The 20,922-nt window shown below is 42.2% G+C and overlaps 1 protein-coding gene and 1 non-coding gene across 2 annotated transcripts in view; one reads left to right on the forward strand and one right to left on the reverse strand.

The window, feature by feature from the left end:
* The window catches only part of PCSK5 (proprotein convertase subtilisin/kexin type 5), a 321,133-nt gene extending 305,425 nt beyond the window's left edge, over window positions 1-15,708 (reverse strand). Inside the window, exon 1 of the mRNA XM_049769756.1 lies at window positions 15,351-15,708. Within this exon, the coding sequence (XP_049625713.1) occupies window positions 15,351-15,527 (177 nt within the window). The 5' untranslated portion in view covers window positions 15,528-15,708. The remainder of the gene's footprint in view (window positions 1-15,350) is intronic.
* On the forward strand, window positions 6,499-6,617 carry LOC126004874 (5S ribosomal RNA). Its single transcript, XR_007494104.1, has one exon. It is a non-coding gene; the product is annotated as a 5S ribosomal RNA (ribosomal RNA).
* Window positions 15,709-20,922: the final 5,214 nt, after the last annotated feature.

A 20,922-nucleotide genomic window follows, 5' to 3' on the forward strand; every position in this document is an offset into this window, starting at 1 on the left:
GGAACAAGTTCAACTTCACCAGGTGAAGGTTTCTTGAACTTTCTTTAAAAGAAAAAAAAAGAGAGAGACCTTTAAAAGGACAAGGAAACCCATTTAAACAGAGTAGGTAAGAATGAATGGTGGTCTTAGAGAAGATAACCTAAATAAAGTTAACTTTAGACAGTTTTCTTAGAGATAGAAAAGAAAAGCAACAGCCATAGAGACAGGCTGGGGGTGGGAATAGGAAACAGGAGGAAAACTGAAGAAATTTCAGTGTTGGGAAATGTATATTGGTGAAGGGTGCTAGAACATTGTATAATGGAAACACAGCTATCAACAACTATCAATAATCTCAACATGATTTAATAAAAAAAATTTTAATCTTTAAACTTAATAAAAAGATTGTCATCTTAAAAGCTCCATCTTTCCTTGCTTCTCAAAAATCAACTTCTCTCTTCTTTTCTCTCAAATATCTACTTCTTCCTTGCTAACTCAACTTCATTTATACCAGCAGTTCTCTGTGCCTCTAGCATTGGTCCTAGTTCTCTCATTTGCAGGGTCTGCCCTCCTCACATCCAAGGAGCTGACTCCTTCCTGATATTCAGTTCTCAGCTCATGTATTCACTCCTCCATGAATTTCCACCACCAGACAATTTAAAGAACTTCACCAACACTGAGTACCCACTTATGCTACTAGATTTCACTCTCAGTTCTTACCATGTGAAATTTTATTTGTCCTATTACTATAACCTTTCCTCCCATTATAAGACACCTTATTAAGTATGAGTAGATGCCTTATTAAAGACAAATGTAGCAGTACCACACCTATGAAGACAGTAGATAAGGAGCTTGGGCGGATAAGAGCATTGCACATAGCAGACCCAAGTTCAATCTCTGGCATCTCATATGGTTCCCCAAGCCTATCATGAGTAAGTACTAAGCACCTACTAGTGTGGCCAAAAAATAAAAATGCAGATAAAGGTACTCACTTTTTGAATTTTGCTCTCCAGACACTTTTACCTATTAGTGTAATGTAACATTTTTAGTATAGCCAGTGAGTTAAAAAAAAAAATTATCACAAGCAATTTTAGGATATTTTCATCGCTCTTAAAAGCAATTAATCTCATACCCAGGCCCCACCAACCCAAACTTTTCAGTCTAGACAACCATGAATCTGTTTTCTATCTCTACAGATTTGCCTATTTTGGACCTTTCATATAGACAAAATCATATTATTTGTAACCTTTGATGATTGGTTTCTTTTTCTAAACAGTGTTTCCCAGATCCATTCATGTTGTAACATATTTTGCTTTTTTCCCTTCCTTTCTAATGCAGAAAAATATTTTAATACATAAATATACCATATCTTGTTTATCCAATTATCAGTTGATAAACATTTGGGTCATTTCCACATCTGCTCTTAATAATGCTGCAATGAGTTTCTGTCTAAAACTTGAGTAAATGCCTCATTTCCCTTGGGTATATACTTGGGAGTGGAACTGGTGGATCATAAGGTAATTCTATGTCTAAAGCTTGAACTAGCATGCTATTTTCAAAACAGTTTCACCACAGTACATTCCCACCAGTAATGTGTCAGAGTTCCAATTCCCCACATCCTTGTCAACTCTTCGGATTATTTTATTTGCATGTCCCTGATGACTAATGACGCTGATGAACTTTTCATATGAAATCTTCTTGGGAAAATGTCTGTTCAAATCCTTGATAAGCAATTTTAATTTGCTTATTTCTCTTTTCCTGAGGGAGTCAGAGTACAAGAGATCAAATACAAGGTCTCCTGTTTCTATACTGTGAACATGTGGTCGACCACTGATCATATCCCAAACTTTATAATTAAGTTGGTCTGCCTGTATAATTAAGCTAGAAATTCTTTCTTCTCTAATGAGAATACATCAGATAACCCTACAACTATTTTCTGTATTTTATGGAGTATCCTTTCACTTTCTTGAAACTTTTTAGAAACTATTCTCAAATAAAACTAATAGTTTAAAGCAGATTAAAAATTAGGACCAGCTCATAAACATGAGACAACTTAAAAACAGGGAATTAATTCACCTGTTGTCAACTTAAAATTTTGCTTACTGGTTCAAATTTTGCTTACTGGACAACCTTCCAGAATCAATGAAATCATTCTAAGATGAGTTTAAAAGAATTTTTTTTTCTTTGAAAGAACTGGAAGCACTCGCGGATCTCGAACCATCAAAGATGGTTGTAAGGCCAAGCTTGCCAAAGTAACCGCTGAGCTAAGGCCAGTCCCTTAAAAAAATTTTTTTAAAAATTAAAACAAACTGCAACTTTTGGTAAATTGCCTCACGAGCACTAACTAGATCAATGCCCACAACTAAAGTAATACAATTTTTGTTAGAAGTTAGGCTGTAATCAATTTTAAGTGCCCTACAATTTACTTCTCTCTAGGAAAACTCTTTTTTTTTTTTTGGTTTTTGGTTTTTGGGGTCACAACTGGCAGCGCTCAGGGGTTACTCCTGGCTCTATGCTCAGAAATCGCTCCTGGCAGGCTCAAGGGACCATATGGGATGCCAGGATTCAAACCACCAACCTTCTGCATGAAAGGAAAACGCCTTACCTCCATGCTATCTCTCGGCCCCTCTCTAGGAAAACTTTTAAAGTGACGAATGGAGTTGCCCTCACGAACAAGATGAAAAAATTTATTTATCAAAAGCTAGTAGAATAATCCAAGGATAAATAAACAGCAAATTTCCAAGCATTGAGATTCCTGCTAAGTATAAAGGCTCTTGGACTGTCTCCTCTCTGTTTTTCATTCAAGTTGAAAAACTATAACTACTGAAAATGAGGTACAAGACTGCGAACATTGATATGAAGAAAACTGGTAAATCTTTTACAGCTGGAAGAGCTTCTTGGACTAAAAAAGAATAGCAGACCTAAGGTCTTCTTACAAAAAATATCATACCCTAATGTACTTAGTAGTACAAAGAGATACAGGTGTAAAACCTACAGAGAAATCTGAAGATCTGAAAAAAGAGCTGTCTATTGGACAGATCTATAGCATATTATAGTATAGACAGATCCAGACTGTATAAGATATCAAGAAAGGACTTGCTTTAAATAAATGTTACCTGGATTAATGCTGGCAGTGTATTCACAAGAAAATTATTTTTAAAACATGATAAACCCATCTATGAGTAACTAAATAAATCACAGTGCTTTAAAATTTGAAATAAAAATTTTAAAAATAAATCTTTTTAAAAAGATAATCCAAGACTAGGAATTTAAAAGCTTCTTGGTGAAGCTGACCCTGTCTTACCCTATATTTTATTTGTTTGTTTTGGAGGTTTTGAGTTTTTTTTCTCTTGTTTGTTTGGGGTCCACACCCAGTGGTATTAAGGGGTTACACCTGGCTCTGCACTCAGGAATCACTTGAGAGACCCTATGGATTCTGGGAACAAAATGCAGGTTGGCTCTGTGCAAGGTAAGCACCTTACCCGATGTTCTATAGCTCCACCTCTGCTAACCCTAAATTAGAAACAAATTAAATATAAATGCAAAAAGGAATAGTCTAGTATTGTACATAGAAACATAAAAATATCATTTAGGAGATAGGAGCATTCTATGAATAATTTTAGTCTATTTCTATAAATCAGGAATGTTTAGCAAGAACAGATAAGACATTCAAAACATAGAATTGTTATAATCAGCAAAATAATAAATGTAAAGTACAATAATAGATATATAAGTAGAAATGAAAAGTAGACCATTGAGAGTGGACCAGAAGAAAACTTGAGGTAGAACTAAAATAGGATATAGTATATGCCATTTAAAAATCATCCTCAAACACTATCTTTTGGTTTCACATTCTCTCTTTGTACTTTTTCTTCTATGTTCAGCATTCAATGCAATCTTTAGTTTTTAAAGTAAATGTAAGATGACACATTTGGGAGTTGAAAGCAATCATTCATGTGTCTGCCTTTATCCCTTAAGTTGATACAAGACTGGCAGCGCAAATAATAGCATACCACTGTGTGAAGGAGAGATAATACCTAGATTTCTCCAAGGAGAACTGAACTATGGTCAAACCTCATGTTTCTCTGCCCAGTGGGAAAATCAGCACAAATAACTTTGAATTCTCATCTTTCATACTAGTAGCTCTTCCAGTATCATTACATCAGTTTCTAAACCCCAATCTACACACTGGCCTTCCCTCTTTCTCTATTTAGTCAAGTCTACTGGCAACTTTGATACCCTGGACCTTATTATCATCACGTAGAATACCTCTAACCTTAAGTATCTCTTAGGCCCCCAACAGGTGTTCCGTTTTTTATTTAATTTGCAATTACAGTCCCTACATTGTCAAATTCCTTGGGCATGACTGTCCCAGATTGATCCTATCACCTTCCTCAGAATCTGGATACTATGGTTAATCATTTCAACGATGGTATCCCTGGTAATTGATCAGGAACTATGTATTCATCCCCCTCTCTCACCTTCCAGTTTCAAAAAAAAGGGCTCTCTTCCCTTTCTTTCTCACACTGGTAAATCTTCCTGCTTTATCCTTTCTAATCTCACACTCTTGAACATCAATAGTGAAAGCACAAAAACAATACAGATTGTTATTTTCTAACTTATTTAACCACTACTTAGGGAATTCTGACTAAATCCAAGCAATAGATAACCTCATGCTATTTGACAATTCTTATCATATGAACAATGAGTCTCATCTGGATTTCCTAACCATATCTGAAATACTTTAGTACTCAGACATCAGTTTTGTCTAGTTGCCCTCTCCCACCTCCATCAGTTTACAGATGGCCATGACCTCTGAAGGGAGATCCAGAACGATTCAGAAAATTCTCTACACATGTTCCCTTGCCTTCCTCCCTCCCCCAGACTCTCCAGATTAAGAACCTGCACTCACTTTTCATTGCTCTGTAGTCTCCAGGCACCAATGTTCCTCTTCCTCTGTAAACCCATTTCTTCCCCACAGCAGCTCTTTATGCTTCCTCTCTCAATTGCCCACTAGGCTTCTAGCCACCACCACCCCCAACTACAGTTTCACAGAGAGCTGAGGAAACATACAGGAATGAGGCCCTGCCACACTGACTTGGAAACCCCATCCCCAGCTCATGGAAGGAGATGTGCATCTCACAGTCTCCATTCCACACAAATATCCACATATACAATAAGATTGGTTAAATCCATCACTGTCCTCTCAAATACCACCATGTTTATAAAGTGAACAGGATATAAAAGTGCATGCATGTGCCTGTGTGTGAGAGACAGAAACAGAGAGATCCATAGGAAAAGTACCTGCCTTTTGAGCAAGGCCCATGAAGCCTTTGAATTCATTTCCAACACAATCCCACATGCCAAAGGTGAGCAAAATGGCTTTGCTGCTTAGGATATCTGGCAACACCACAAAGTGTGCCAACATCTGGTAGCATCACAACTAAAACAGGCAAGCAATAAAATCAAGTATGTCACCCACAGTAATTGCTGCAACCAAAAGATCTGGGAGCATCATAACTCAGTCAGTTCTAATCACTGAGACAATAGAAACAAGGAAAGAAAGGGGGAAAAACATATTTTCAGATTGTTGAGACACATTACTTAATGGAAGTGAAATAGCTCACATGGGCATAAACCAGGACCAGGCCAAGGAAAAATAGATGCATGATCACACTAATTATAACACAGCACACAAAACCTTCAACTAAGCAACCATTCTAATTTGTTTAATATGAATTAGCAACATGAGGGAGGGAAATGTTCACAATCTAATGCTAAAAGGTGTCATTAAAATGAAACAATATACATAAATTAAGAGTAACTTGTTAAAATATGGAAGTTGATGAAGTATGTAATATGTACTTTTCTAACACTTCCAACTAATTTCACACAAACAGGGTTTTTTTTACTTGTTTGTTTGTTTGTTTGTTTTTTAATCAGGGAAATACCATTAAGCTGTTCACACAAGAAGAAAGTGAGTAGTGTCCTCAGGTGGGAAGTAGCCAGGCTGGGTTTCAAACCTTTGTTTTCCTGGGTTTATGATCCTAACTTCACCCATATATTAACGAGAGAATTATATAGGAAAGCCAGTATAAAGTAACGTCTGTTTATAAGCACTTTCTACTGCCCTTGCTTCCCCTCCATCAATCAATCAAGCACCAGCACCAAAGGCTATGAAAATTCATCACCAAAATGGTTAAGCAATGTTTCAGGTCTTTTTTCCAGAGTGTGTCTTAATAGCATTTCTCACTACTGAATGCCCTCTTATCAAACACAGCTTTCTATTTCCCCAGTTTTCTTTTTATACTTTCCAGATTCTCTGTGTGAACTTCATATACTTATTCCCTTATTCCTCAGCCTTAAGTGCAGCTAGCCCTTAAGATTCTACACTCAGCCCTCCTCTCTCGGTACCTCCTCCCTTGGCATTCCTAAGTATTTCACATGATTTAATGTGTGATTTGAACATTTGAAAACACTGAAGAAGTCATAGGAGCCTTCAAAAATCTTTTACGTATCCTAGTCTACGGCCATACCACCCTGAACACGCCCGATCTCGTCTGATCTCGGAAGCTAAGCAGGGTCAGGTCTGGTTAGTACTTGGATGGGAAACCACCTGAGAATACCAGGTACTGTAGGCTTAAAAAATAAATAAATAAATAAATAAATAAACAAATAAATCATTTACTTTTTCTAAATGGGAGTGTCAGTTTTTACTTCTTCCCAAACCTAAACTTTCTTCTGCCCCTCGTCTCAACACTAAAGCTGAACCTATCTTTTCATTTCACCAAATAGGCCTAGACTATCCCAATTCTTTTTTTTTTTTTTTTTTTTTTGGTTTTTGGGTCACTCCCAGCAGCGCTCAGGGGTTACTCCTGGCTCTATGCTCAGAAATCACCTCTGGCAGGCTTGGGGGACCATATGGAATGTCGGGATCCAAACCATAGTCCTTCTGCATGAAAGGCAAATGCCTTACCTTTACCTCCATGCTATCTCTCCGGCCCCACACTATCTCAATTCTATAAATGAGAGTCCACTGCTTTATGAGAGCAGCTACCTTTAGCTTCTTCCTCCTCCTTACCTCATGTCCATGTAGACACTAAGCCATGTTGACTCCATTTCAGCAAGCATTTTCAAGTTTATTCTCTTTCTCTTATTACAGTTTCTTTGTTGATTACCAATTATCTTTACCAGTATACTCCTAAGTCTACCTCTAGTTCATCATACATATCATGACCAGCAGCTATCCCAGGCAGGGTTAAATCAAATTACACTGTAGTAATTCCATTGCTGCTTCTCCTCTCAATGACAGTCCTTTTTTTTTGGTTTTTGGGCCACACCCGGCGACGCTCAGGGGTTACTCCTGGCTATGCGCTCAGAAGTTGCTCCATGCTTGGGGGACCATATGGGACGCCGGGGGATCGAACCACAGTCCGTCCTAGGCTAGCGCAGGCAAGGCAGGCCTTACCTCTAGTGCCACCGCCCGGCCCCTCAATGACAGTTCTTAAAAGTGTTATAAGGGGGTCAGAGCAGTGGCGCAAGCCGTAAGGCATCTGCCTTGCGCATGCTAGCCTAGGACAGACCACGGTTTGATCCCCCTGGCGTCCCATGTGGCCCCCCAAGCCAGGAGCGATTTCTGAGCACACAGCCAGGAGTAAACCCTGAGCAACACCAGGTGTGGCCGAATAAAAAAAACAAAACAAAAAAAGTATTATAAGGTCTTATATATCCCCTGTGTTTTGTTGATATAATGAATTGCTTATCCTATGTAAAAATGTTGACACTTCTCACTCGTTCTGAACTATAATCGGTGTAATCTGAACTATAGGGGTGTCTTCTCTCATACCACTTCTGCAATCCCCTTTTCCAGTAACAGCATGCCTCTTCCTTTTGAAAACTCCTTTCCCAGTGGGTTTGTAGCCCAGAGAAGATCAATTGTCTCCCTCACTTTAAGGGTCAATATAGTAGTAAAGCTGAGTTGACAAAATATTGCCAGGTTGTCTTTGTACAAATGACTCACAATGAACTAAAGTCTTTCTCAGGGGATGATAACTTTAATACTGAAGAAGTACTCAGAAACCTATAATCTTCACTGCCTTGTGAGAAAGGTCAGACAAAGAATGAAGCTAATAAAGGTAAAGCAAAGAACTACTTGGTTTTTCTCTGCCTTTTCAGTTGAAGAAATTTCTAATTACTTTTTTGAAATCCTTTAACACTGATAAATTTCAGGATTCACAATTCTTCAGATAAGAAAAGTACAATAGACCATTATCAGAGTACATTATACTCACCTCTGCCTAGATCAAAGACAGCATTCTCATAATCAAACTCATTAAAATTTAAGCAACCATAACAAAAGCCCTGACACCCTAACTAATGTCCAGATTGGTCATAATAGGTTTTGCCATGAAGGAAGTCAAGTAAGTATAGATCAGTCAATCAGGTAAGAGTTGGCAGCAAGCAAGGATTTAACTTTTGTTTTCAGAACTGCACATAGTGGCATGTGGGAGATATTCCCTATCTCCAATTCAGCTTGCGTATTTGTTTTAGTTCAGAGAGAAGAGCTGGATTTCATATATGTGCCTGAGAGACCCCCACCTATGTTCCATAGGGACCTACCCTCCATTTGAGTTTCACTTCCCACTCTGGAGTGTAAGTTAAAAGATTTTGTTTTCAGGCCAGAGTAGTAGTGCAGCGGTAGGGCATTTGCCTTGCTTGCAGCTGACCCAGTACGGACCTCGGTTCAATCCCCAGCATCCCATATGGTCCCCAAAGCCAGGAGCGATTTCTGAGTGCATAGCCAGGAGTAACCCCTGAGCATCACTGAGTGTGACCCAAAAACAAACAACAAAAAAAGATTATGTTTTGATTTTTTTTATAAATAAATCATCTTATATCCTCAGAGTGTCTTATGCTTCATAAATCAAAGCTAACTAGGGAACTGATAACTTTAACTTGCTGCAAGTCAGTGCAGTAACTTCTCTTCTTGGTTTCTAGGAGGAAAGTGGAAATCAAAAGAGACCAAATTCTCTCATAGTCTCAGTAGAGAATCATGGACACTGACTTCTCCTGTACTGGTCCCACTCCATCACCAAAATAGTCACCCGTAAAAATCACAATTACTCCACTGTTAACCACAATCCTGTCTTATTTTCCATTGAGCAGCCAGAATCCTTGTGACCTTTAAGGATCATAGATCACTTACTGTGTTTTATTGTTTGTTTGTTTGTTTGTTTTGTTTTGGAGGGGTCACACCTGCAGGGCTCAGGGGTTATTCCTGGCTCTATTCTCATATGTCACTGGCAAGCTCAGGGATGCCGGGATTCAAACCACCATTTGTCCTGAACCGCCTGTGTGCAAGGCAAACGCCCTACTGCTGTGCTATCTCTTTGGCCCCTACTGTGTTTTATTTAATGTAGATATTCATGTTTACCATGAAGGCATTTCCTTTCAGAGCAACCTAGAAGGTGAGTGGAAGAGCTATGACAGTTTCAGGTTAGAAAAATTAGGCACTAAAAAATGGGTTAGTTAATAAAAGCAAAAAAAAAAAAAAATGGAGTTTTAATCAAACCCTTGGACACCTCTATTATATTGTTTTTCCTTTTTTTCCCTCTTTTTCCTCCCACCATTATGGTAACCCAAACTAAAGACTTTGGCACTGAACATTCCTTCTTGGTCCCTGTAAGATAAAGAAGTGGACTATCTACATTTAGTAAGGATGCTGCATTGAGTAATTTCTTTCTAAATCCCATGCAAATGTGACCTGCATAAAACAAAAAGTCAATATATGAATATGCAATACATATGCAATACATATACTTGCATATGCATACAGATCTAGCCACGATATCCAATTCATCTTTACAAGCAGGAGGCCAAAGTCAGCTTCCTCAGTCTTGAATCCAAACCAAATTAACCAAATGAAAATGTCCCCAAGAGAGAGCTCAGAAAATAAAAGACTTGGAAGAAATTCAGACTGGACTTCACAGAACTTGAACAACCCAAAGACCCCTCCCTCCCCAAAGGATATTTCTAGGTCAGGACTCACTCCCTTAAACAGAGTCAGACAAAGCTGGATATTTTCCTACCACACTATCTTGCTTCTCTTGCTGATCTTTAAGGTTAGGGCCTTTGGTTCTAAGTTTATGAAAGATAGTAATAAGGCAAATCCAGCTGCCTCTGGGCTCCCAAAAGTGTAGTTTTTATTTCAAATAAATCCTTAAAGTCCCAATGGCAATGTACAAGCCATTCCTTGTCTATGAGGTTAATGCAACAGACCTACCATTATCAGGCCAAGAAATCTGAATCGCTTTTTCCAGTAGATTCCCCTGCCTGAGAAACTATGCATGAGAGAGTGGAGAGCAGAAGGGTTGAGGCTCTTGGGAACAAAGAACTGGCCTGTGTAAAACCAGATATATCACTGAAGGATCAACTTCGACCACACATCAATTTGCTTTTTCATTTTCAAAATACCCAAGAACTTACTAGAGGAGCAGATTTCACTCTTTCATAACCCAGGAGCCCAGACTAGCTATATTCCCCATTCCTACTGCCATTCATAAGCACCAAGAATTCACTTTTTCCTTTCTTCTTTTTTTTTTAATGGCACTGTAATTTATGAGTTTCAGGCACACATTGTTCCAAAACCAATTCCATCACCAGAACACTAACCTCACTGATTCTGAATACTCAGCATCCCCAATTAATCAAAGGTCAAAATTAGCCAGCAGAATGGGAAGCCTTCAGGACATTTCTGAGCACGCATTCTTCCTCCCAAAGAAGCTTCTCAATTCCCTGACAGCATTCAAATTTAAAATACAGATTGGAGGGGCCAGAGAGATAGCATGGATGTAGGACATTTGCCTTAAATGCAGAAGTATGGTGGTTCGAATCCCAGCATCCCATATGGTCCCCTGAGCCTGCCAGGAGTGAATTCTGAGCGTAGAGCCAGGAATAACCCGACTGCTGCCGTGTGTGACCCAAAAACCAAAAAAAAAAATTGACTGGAAGGGGCTGGAGAGATAGCACAGTAGGGCATTTAGCTTGCATGCTGTAGACCCTGGAGGGACCTAGTTTGATTCCCACCATCCGATATGAGTTCCAGCCTGCCAGGGGCAATTTTTGAGTACAGAGCCAGGAGTAACCCCTGAGTGCCATTGGATGTGGCCCAAAAACCAATCAGTCAGTCAATCAATCAATAAAGTTTTAAAAAAATAATAAAGTATAGATTAGTATATTAATTAACACAATGTACCAAGGTATGATGCTATATAAATGTCCAGTCTTCAGTTATTTTTCTTCTATCTTCCAAAAAGCTTTCTCTATAATAGGTAATGAATGAGCTACATGAACCAAGGAAGGAGGAAGTTTCTGCTATGGGAAATCAGTGAGAATGCAGCAGAAACTATTTTTAAAACATTTTAAATTGCTAGTTGAAATGGAAAACCGTTTTCTCTGTCTACAAAGCTCTGATATAGCTTTTTACTCAGTCATCAAAAATTTATTTTCCTGATCTTCACATTTTGCATCTTCCATTATAAAAATGTCTTCCTTTCTCCCCATCTAGTCTGATTTGAGATTCAGATTCACAAACCTTTCACTGCAAGCCTATGTGCTAATCATTGCCTAGTCAGCTCACTCTATGAGAATCTGAATGGGGATTTATCATTTTACAGATGAAGGAACAGGGATGCCACTAAGTTCAGTGACTTTCCTGCCTTCACAGACCTTGCAACTGGCATCTCTGGAGTTTCTAAGCTTTGAATGGAAACTCCAGGTAAAAGATGTCTGCATCTGGGGCCAGAGAGATAGCATGGAGGTAAAGCGTTTGCCTTGCATGCAGAAGGACTGTAGTTCAAATCCCGGCATCCCATATGGTCCCCTGTGCCTGCCAGGGGCGATTTCTGAGCATACAGCCAGAAGTAACCCCTGAGTGCTGCTGGGTGTGACCCAAAAACAAAACAAAACAAAACAACAACAACAATAAAAAGATGTCTGCATCTGACTTTACCTTTCTGGAATCTTACTCAAAATCCCTTAGGAGGTTTTGGAGGAAGTTTTGCTCCTTAAGTAATCTCAATTTGAAATTATGGACGATAAACCATTCTCAGTAGAAGGAACATAGCAACTGTGCCCTGGTTCACATAACCAGGAATGAATTCCTCCTGGTTTGCAAAAGAATTCATTGAAAATTTCTTTACATCACTTCTAGCCTCTTCCCATCACACTTTCAACTCAAAGGGTTGGAGAACACGCTGTGTGAGAGAACAGAAGGGTGTCATCTTCCAAACCCAGAACATGTCAACAAACAGGCAGCCCACACCTGCCCTCACCCAGCCCAGCAGGATGTTAATCAAGTGTCAGGGCAACAAGGAGAAGAAAAGCAAGGAACCCAGACTGACATTAATATCAATGAGGGAGAAGATGCTGATATGACAAGAATAACTGATTCAAGTTTGCCCATCATTTTAGAACTTCAAAGCATAATCATTCACACACAAGCAACCATGAAACATATCAAAACATACCACTATTTTCACAACTAACTGAAGGCAAGAAACCTCTCTTCCCTAAGGGAGTCCTGGTTCCCTTCAAAGAAATCAAACAGTTCTTTAGGCTTTTGTTTGCTTCTGTGTTCTACATCTCATCTTTCATGAACAGATTAGACACTTTCCTGTAGAAATCTCCAAATCTTAAAATTCTTAGCCAAAACTCTATCCTGGCAAAAACTGATCATCCCATTCAACTAAATATTATACTTGATGATATAAAAAATGCTACCAGGGATTCAAATGACATCAAGAGCCATCTCAGTTGCAACATGTGCCATTTCAGATGGTATGGGATGCACAGATGGCCCAAAGCAGGAGAGCATTGCAGGGAATTTGCAGATGAGTTACTTCTCTCCATTGAACCACAGCTGGTTTAGTGATGAAGACAAAGCACAACAAAAGGGTGGTTAAAAGTGTTAAAAGGACAGAGCAATAAAGTCGGAATGAAAAATGCCTTTTGCCCTCACAGTGCAAGAATACTGAAAGTGTGAATTCAACCTGACAACCTCCCTAAAGATTCAGAGTTCCCATACCCCTCGAAAAAAACTAAACCAAATAAACAAAGCCACAGTTGTTTTGATCTACAGAGGAAATGTTTTCCAGTAGAATAGCTGATCTTTTTATACTGGTTATGGCTCATCAATTCAAGGGGTCCTCTGTAATCCCAGAAAGAACCATATTTCATCCCTGGCACTGGATGTACACACACTGTATGTACACTGTACTGTAATACACACACACACACAAACACACACACACACACACACACCACAAATACAATCTGCTGTTTCTAATATGTATTCCTTTTTCTTTGGTTTTTGGGCCACATCTGGTGACACTCGGGTTATTCCTGGCTATGCCCTCAGAAATCACTCCTGGCTTTGGAGGACCATATGGGACACTGGGGATGGAACCCAAGTCTGTCGTGGGTCAGCCCCGTGAAAGGCAAACACCCTACTGCTGCGCTACAGCTCTGGCCCCTATGAGGTATTACTTTTTAAGAAAAAGGTCACGAGGGACTTTTTAAGGGAAAAGTCCTTGAAACTGAGCAAATGCTGGTTCAAAAGTGGGTGACAACTTCTCCCTCAAACTGTGAGGTTCTGCAATATTTAAGTTCTAATCCGAGAGTCTAGAAACTCTCAGGAGAAGTCCTAGATTCAGAATGTCAAGTCTGAAGAATATCAGTGAATCCAAACATGTCTTCTGCTTTCACTCTGAATATGAAACCTGATTTTAGGGATACAGAGCTTTTCCATTCTCCTTCCTTCGGGGGAAGGTGCAGTCCCTTTAGAAAGACCAGGTTTTTGCTGGGGCAAACCTGGGACAGCAATCAGGGTTTCACCACTAACTCGGATAGAGGTGCAGGAGAACTCCAGTTGTGTTTATAGGGAAGGAAAACCCACCCAAAACACTCGTTCTGCAGATCATTAAATCCATGGACTCTTAAGAACCCGACTCTTCATGTGTGCCGACTAACTAGAAGAGGATGGACGACGGCTGAACCTGAGCAGCCTCTGGTAAGATGATCATCTCCTGCCTCCTTTCAGAGAGCTGGCCCTCCCCGGTGGCTCTTCCCAGTTCAGAGGAAGCACCAACTGGAACCTCATGTAGGGACTTCAGCAGATGGCAGGCATTCAGGCAACTAGCCAGGCGTTCTCCCTTTCTTTCCCGCCAACACCTCCCCCCAAGTTATCAGGAGGGTGTGGAGTGGATGTATAGGTTTCAACACAGGTCTCTGCCCTCCCAATCTGTCTGGGACCACAGCAGAGCGCAAGTCTCCAAGTCACGCGTCAAGTTGCCAAGTAGCGGGGTGAAACGTTGACCAGCTAGCTCCCCAAGGCACCAAGGCAGAAAACCAGGGGCGACCTTGGGTTGTGGGGTCCCCCACGCGGGAGGTTCCGCTCCCAGCAGGCAGCGTGTGTTTCACCTGCGCCCATTTCGCCTTCTGTCCAGGTTGGAGCAATCTCCTCGGACGCCAAAGTCGAGCACTTCCAGCCTAGCTCTTGCAAACCGTCCTTAGTCCCCAGATCCCAAGCATCCGAGAAACCTGGCCCGCTCGGCTCAGGGCACCTCCAGAAGGGTGCTGCGCTTCCAAAGGTCCCCAAATTCAGCCTGATCCCGGGTATCTCCCTGCAGAGCACCTCCACACCCCCATACGCCCGGCCCAGCCGCAAGTTCCTTAAATGCACGTGTGTGGAGGGGTCCCCCGAGCCCAACCGAATCACCCCACCGAAGTTTTCCACCTGGCCCCGGATTCCCTGTGGGGTGCGCGCCAGAGAAGCAAAGAGGTCACACCAGAACGCAGCGCCCCCGCCGTACCCCGACTCCCCCAGCCCCGAAACCGCTCGCAGACCCAACTCGGGTCCCGACTCCGGCTTTCAGCTCGAACCCCAAAAACCCTCCTCAGGTCCAACGCTCTCCAACCTCACTGCAGATCCCGCTCCGGGCGGCTTCTCGGGTCCCAGCTCCGAGCCCAAGAAGAAACTTACTTCTGGGGGGTCGCTGGGGAGACCCGAAAAGGGGGGTCCACTCCAGCAGGAGCAGGCTGGCGGCGCGCGCTCGGCCCCTCCCGACAAAAGGGTCGGGCGGCCCCGGAGACCCGACCTCCCTCCCCGCGCGCCCCGGGGCCCGCGCCAAACGCTCCCGCAGCCCCCCTCTCGGGATTCTGCGGGGTCCGCGTGGCTGGCACCCGCGTGAAGATAGATGAACAGGAGCCAAAAAGTAGAACTGGGACCCCGGGAACTTTGCGGGGAGAGAGAAGGAGGCACTGGGGGCCACATCTGCAAGCGCACATCTGGAGCCGGGAGAGCGGGCCGCGCTTACCTGTCCGAGGTTGACGAAGCCGTACTTGCCGGCGATGCGGTTGGCCTCGGCAAAGCCGCCGGCGATCTTGAGCGCCCAGTGGTTGGTGTAGACGCGCGCGCGGGCCTCGGGGAGCAGGCAGACCCCGAAGAGCGCCAGCGCGCACAGCAGCAGGTCCGGGCGGCCGGCGCAGCCCATGGCTCCCCGGGAGCAAGGCGGCTCGCTCCGCTCCCGAAGCGCGGCGCGGCGCGGCGCGGCTCAACTAACTTCTCTCTCGGCCTCCGCACAGCCCCGCGCGCAGACCAGACCAGACCCCCGCCGGCCACGAAGCAGTCCCCGGGCGGGCGCGGGCGCCTAGACCATCCCGCGCGCCGGGACCAGCCGGGGCCCCGTGTGCAGCCCGCGCGGAACGCGGCGGGAGGGTGCGAGCCCCGAAGACTGATCGCCCGCGGCCAGCAGCCGCCGCCGCTCGCCGGCCCCGCTCCGGGACACTCTCCTCCTCCGTCCGGCGCGGCGGTGCAAGGCGGCTCGGCGGCCCGACCGGCGCCCCCTCCCTCGGCGGCCCGACCTCGTCCGCAGCTCGCTCCCAGGCTCCGAGCCAGCCGCGCGCGGGGACGGACGGCGAGTGGCCCGGGCGGCGCCCGCGCGGCTTAAACCAGCCCCCGCCCCGCCCCGCCCCGCCCCGCCGCCGCCGCCGCGCCGCCCCCGCGGTCCTAGCGCCGCGGGCTTCGCCGAGCCGGTGGCCACGCGCCGCCTTCCCTCCGCTGCCCCGGGGCCCCCCCGAGGTGAGGCTTCGGCCCCGGCTGGCCCGAGAGGTCCGGCGTCGCGCGGAGACCGCCTCTCCCCGCCCTCGCCCCCGCCCCCGGGTGTGTCCTCATAGAACACCCCGTCCCGTCCCTCTAAGGCTGGAGACGTGAAAGGCCGGTGGGAGTCCAGCGCCCCGAACGGAGGATCCGTGCATCTGTCTTCCCCAAGGAACCTTCTTCACCCGTTAAGTAGGGAAGCAGGTCGTTGGCGCGTGGATTTCCAAGTAAAGAACTCCGTACTGTGTGTGTGTGTGTGTGTGTGTGTCTGTGTGTCTGTGTGTCTCTGTGTCTGTGTGTGTGTGTCTGTGTTAAGTAGGGAAGCAGGTCGTTGGCGCGTGAATTTCCAAGTAAAGAACTCCGTACAGTGTGTGTGTGTGTTGATTGCCAAGTAAAGAACTCTATACATGTGTGTTGATTACCGTACAGTGTGTGTGTGCTGATTACCAAGTATAGAGCTCCATCCATTTGTGTGTTGATTGCCAAGTAAAGAACTCCATACATATGTGTTGATTACCTGGTAAAGAACTTCATACATTTTGTGTGTTGATTACCAAGCACTCCATACATTTCTGTATGTATTGATTACCAAGGAAAGAACTCCTTACATGTGTGTCTTGATTACCAACTAAAGAGCTCCATACATGTGTGTGCTTTTTTCCAGTAACTGTGTGTGTTATTTTTTCAATAACTGTGTGTACTTTTTTTCAGTAACTGTTTTTGCACAGCACAGTCTGCTCCGTGTGTGTGTGTGTGTGTGTGTGTGTGTGTGTGTGTGTGTGTGTGTGTGTGTGTGCTTTTTTTCAGTAACTGTTTTGCACAGCATAATTTGCTCCTGGAGAAGCTAACCCACAGATTGTAAAGCGCATCCGTTCTTATCCCAGCCAGCTGAAGTAGCTAGCCATGGTCCATGTTTAACCCAGTCCATCTACTGCTGCACTCAACTGTGAAGAATTCCAGCCACGTGGATTTTCCATGGGAAAGTAGATGGAGACCTCGGGCGTGGGAAATAACTTTATCTTTTGCCTCCTCTGGTCTGCCTCGGGCTTTTACCCACTCCCGATCACCCTTAATTTCAATGAGTGAAATGTTTTACAATTTAAGCATGCAAAGGCCCTCAGAGAAAGTGCAGATTAAGTAGCAAACCGTGAATTTTTTAGTCCTGTTTTCTGCACCTGAACCTACATCTGGAAGTCACAGACCAGCGAAAGACAGAGGCTTCACGTTTGTGGACATTTAAACCTATAATGCAGTGAAAAAACGCTGACAAAACAAAGCTGACAGAACCCCACAAAGATGGAGAAGGTGAAGGAATAATCTAGTTCACTATTTTAATCTAGATTTTAATCTACAGAAATTCCAAAATTAAGTCAAAGTAGATTGAAAACTTGAATATTGAAATTTCAGACTGGAAACTATTAAATTCATAGAAGCAAATAAGGAAATTCAACTCTAGAGGTGGTTTTGGAGATTCAAGTCCTTTAGCAAAAAAACAAAAGCATGAATCAGACAGAACTATTCTAATCAAAAAGGTTTTGCACAACAAAAGACAACCCACCACAGAAAAGAAAAAACTGCCTTTCTACCCACTGGGAGAAGATATTTGCATCATATACATATAACTAAGGATTATACTCAAAGACTATAAAGGACACCTATAAAACAACAATAGCAATAATAAAAGCCCAATCAAAAATGAGCAGAAAATTTTAATGAGCCCTTCTCCAAGGAAGATATACAGAGGCATTAAAAAAATAAATTCAACTTTAATTATTAGGAGGGAAACACAAATCAAAACATCAATGAGATATCACCTCACATTAGTGAGACTGGCATTGATCACAGACTAAAAGGGCCAGTGGTGGCAGAGATGGGATGAAAAGCAGAGGATGGTTTGGGTACAGTTCATTGTTGGTGGGAAATGTAAACTAGAGCAACCTTTAAGAAAAAAAAATACAGAGACTCCTTGATAAATAAGAATGGAAATACTATATGATCTCAAGATATCATGCCCTGTCATTTATCTACAGACAAGAACAGTGATTTGGAAGGATATGTATACTCATTATGTTCATAGCATTATTCACAATAGCTGAGATATGGAATCACCCTAAGTGCCCATTTTCAGGTGACTGGTAATCAAGCTGAGGCATATAGTCTCCCCAGAATAGTCCTTAGCTATTAAAAGCAGATGAAATCCTACCATTTAGACCAAAAGGAATTTGATGTTGTGAGTGAATAAAGTAACTGAGAGACGAATACCATATGAGTTTCAGTCCTCTGAAATAGAATAGAAATAGCTGAAGAAAATGGACTGAAAGCAACAAAACTAGGTCCTAGGTTTCTTGAAAACCACAATGTGGACCAGGAGGGGAAAAAGCTGAAAAATGGACAATGGGTAATTTGGGGGCAAAGGGGAGATAGGATAGAGAAACTTTGTCAACAGGTTCAATGAGGTGTTAAACTATATCTCTGAAATTCTATAATATTGCAAACCAATAATAAATCAATTAAAAGATGATTTTTAAAGGAGAGGGAGAGGCATAAGAAGAAGGTACATGGGTTAGGAATATAACATGCACAGACCAGAGTCAGCATAGGAGATCCTAAATAAATGCATTGTGATCCTAAATGCACCCACTCAAAATCCTGCAGGGACAGACCAACATTCTCCAGAATTGGCATCCCAAGCCTAATCTGTCATGATGTCATGATGATCCTGAGCTGTCATCAGAATCCCTAGGTGCAGCCTACAGACACCAGAGCACTACTTGAGAAACTGTCCTGCCTCCACAAAAAAAAGAAAAAGTGAGGGAGAAGGAATCCATCCCTCCACTCCAGTCTTTCTCCTTCACTGGTCACAGGATGATTTCTTCTGAAAAGAAAATTTATCCCTTTATGAAGAAATGTAATTGCCCTTAAAAGATTTACTAAAATACCCAGAGAAATAGTGCAGAGTAAGGTACTTGCCATGAACATGGTCTATTATAAATTAATTGTTTCCCAGAACCACATAAGGTCACCTGCATTCAGCCAGGAGAGAGTACAGAGCACAGAGCCAGGTGTAAACCTTGAGTACCACCTGGTGTGTAAACCACCGCCCCCCCCACACACACACATACACAAGTATTCACTAGAGCTCTTTTTTCCTTGTTATCCTCTTCTCCTTTTCTTAAGAATAGGTGAAATATATCTGAACTAGTCTAACCTAACCATGAATGTAGCATTGAATAATTTTTTATGTATTAGAACTAGTCTTTTCTTCACCCTCCCCAAAGTTGAAACAATCTGCAAACTCAAAATTCATAAATTTAAAGTTCATGAAAGTCAGTTATATTCATAGCTCATAAAAATTATCGTTCTATGACATTTTACACTTTATATAGGGTGTGCTATATCATTTAATCTTGGAAACCCCACAAAATAGCTTTTATTCACATTACTGGTAAGGAATTTAGAGATTGGAAAATCTAAATCTATTTAAAATCTAAATCTATTTTTAGAAGGGCTCATATTTCGTTCATTTGTTTATTTGACTGATTGGAGACATGCCTCTGAATATCTAGAAAGAAAAGAAGGGGGATCATAGAGTATTAGTGGCATTAAGACTCCAAATTACTCAAGAATAAATTATTGTTTCCATTATTGTTGCTGCCTTAATATGCAAATGAAAACACAGAAGCACCATGATTGGACTTTAGAATTCTTACAGATATGGCAAATAGGCGAAACCTTTCTACTTATCTTTTCCTCTCTCCTCAATCTGGATTCTAGAATTGCTGATCATTGTTACTTGCCACAAAGGTCACTTAACCTTTTTTTAATAGGGGCATTGGTTTATAATGTTCCTAGCAGTTGGTAGATTTCAAATGGCTTGGTAAGACACAATGAAGATCTCTGTAGAATTTGAAGGACTACTCAGTCTTTCAGAATACTAGGATTTGCTATCAGAGGTGAGGGAGAGTGTTTTGACAGGGGTCCTTGATCCACAGATATGTGGTCACTGTGAGGGATACACAAAGTACTTACTGATGAGAGTTTGAACCCTGAACCTTTTACTATTTAGGACTATAATGACAACACAAAATGACTTCTGAAAAATTCCACTGATTCTGGGCTTTAGCTTCTGCAGAAATGAAGAAAAGTCACTGCACCCAGGCCCTGAGGTTTGCCCTTGGAGATGTAAAATTACTTACTGATGGTTTTCTCCATGGTGCTTTCTTTTTCTTCCATTAACACTCTTACTTTCTGTGAGCATATTCTGTTTGGCATACACATACATGCCCCACACTCCATTCCACACACATACCACAGACACATATTACACACATACCACACACATACCACAGAATGGACAGTACATGCTACATATAAATATGCACATACCAACACATATGACATATATACCATAACATACATACTACTCATGACACATGCCACATATACATATATAACACAACATATACACAAACCACAACATTTACAACAGCCAACATGAGAGGGAACTAGAAAAAGAGAGCAGCATTTATTTTATTCAAAGGATGCTTTTCTATGTGGATGCACATAGAAAATAAAATATAAAAATAAGAATTGGAATCCTCATGCATCTGTCAAATCAAGCAAAGGGCTGTAGAGACATTCATCTAATTGCACATCACTTTTGCAGTTATCTTCCATATCAATTATGTATGCATATGCCAAGAGTGTGACTTATAGATTTCAAAGATACCAAAAGACCCCTATCCCACCAATGTATGACATATCCTGTTTCCTATCTTGGTATCTACCTT

The sequence above is a fragment of the Suncus etruscus genome, chromosome 3 (assembly GCF_024139225.1).
Source record: "Suncus etruscus isolate mSunEtr1 chromosome 3, mSunEtr1.pri.cur, whole genome shotgun sequence".
In the NCBI taxonomy this organism is placed as follows: domain Eukaryota; kingdom Metazoa; phylum Chordata; class Mammalia; order Eulipotyphla; family Soricidae; genus Suncus; species Suncus etruscus.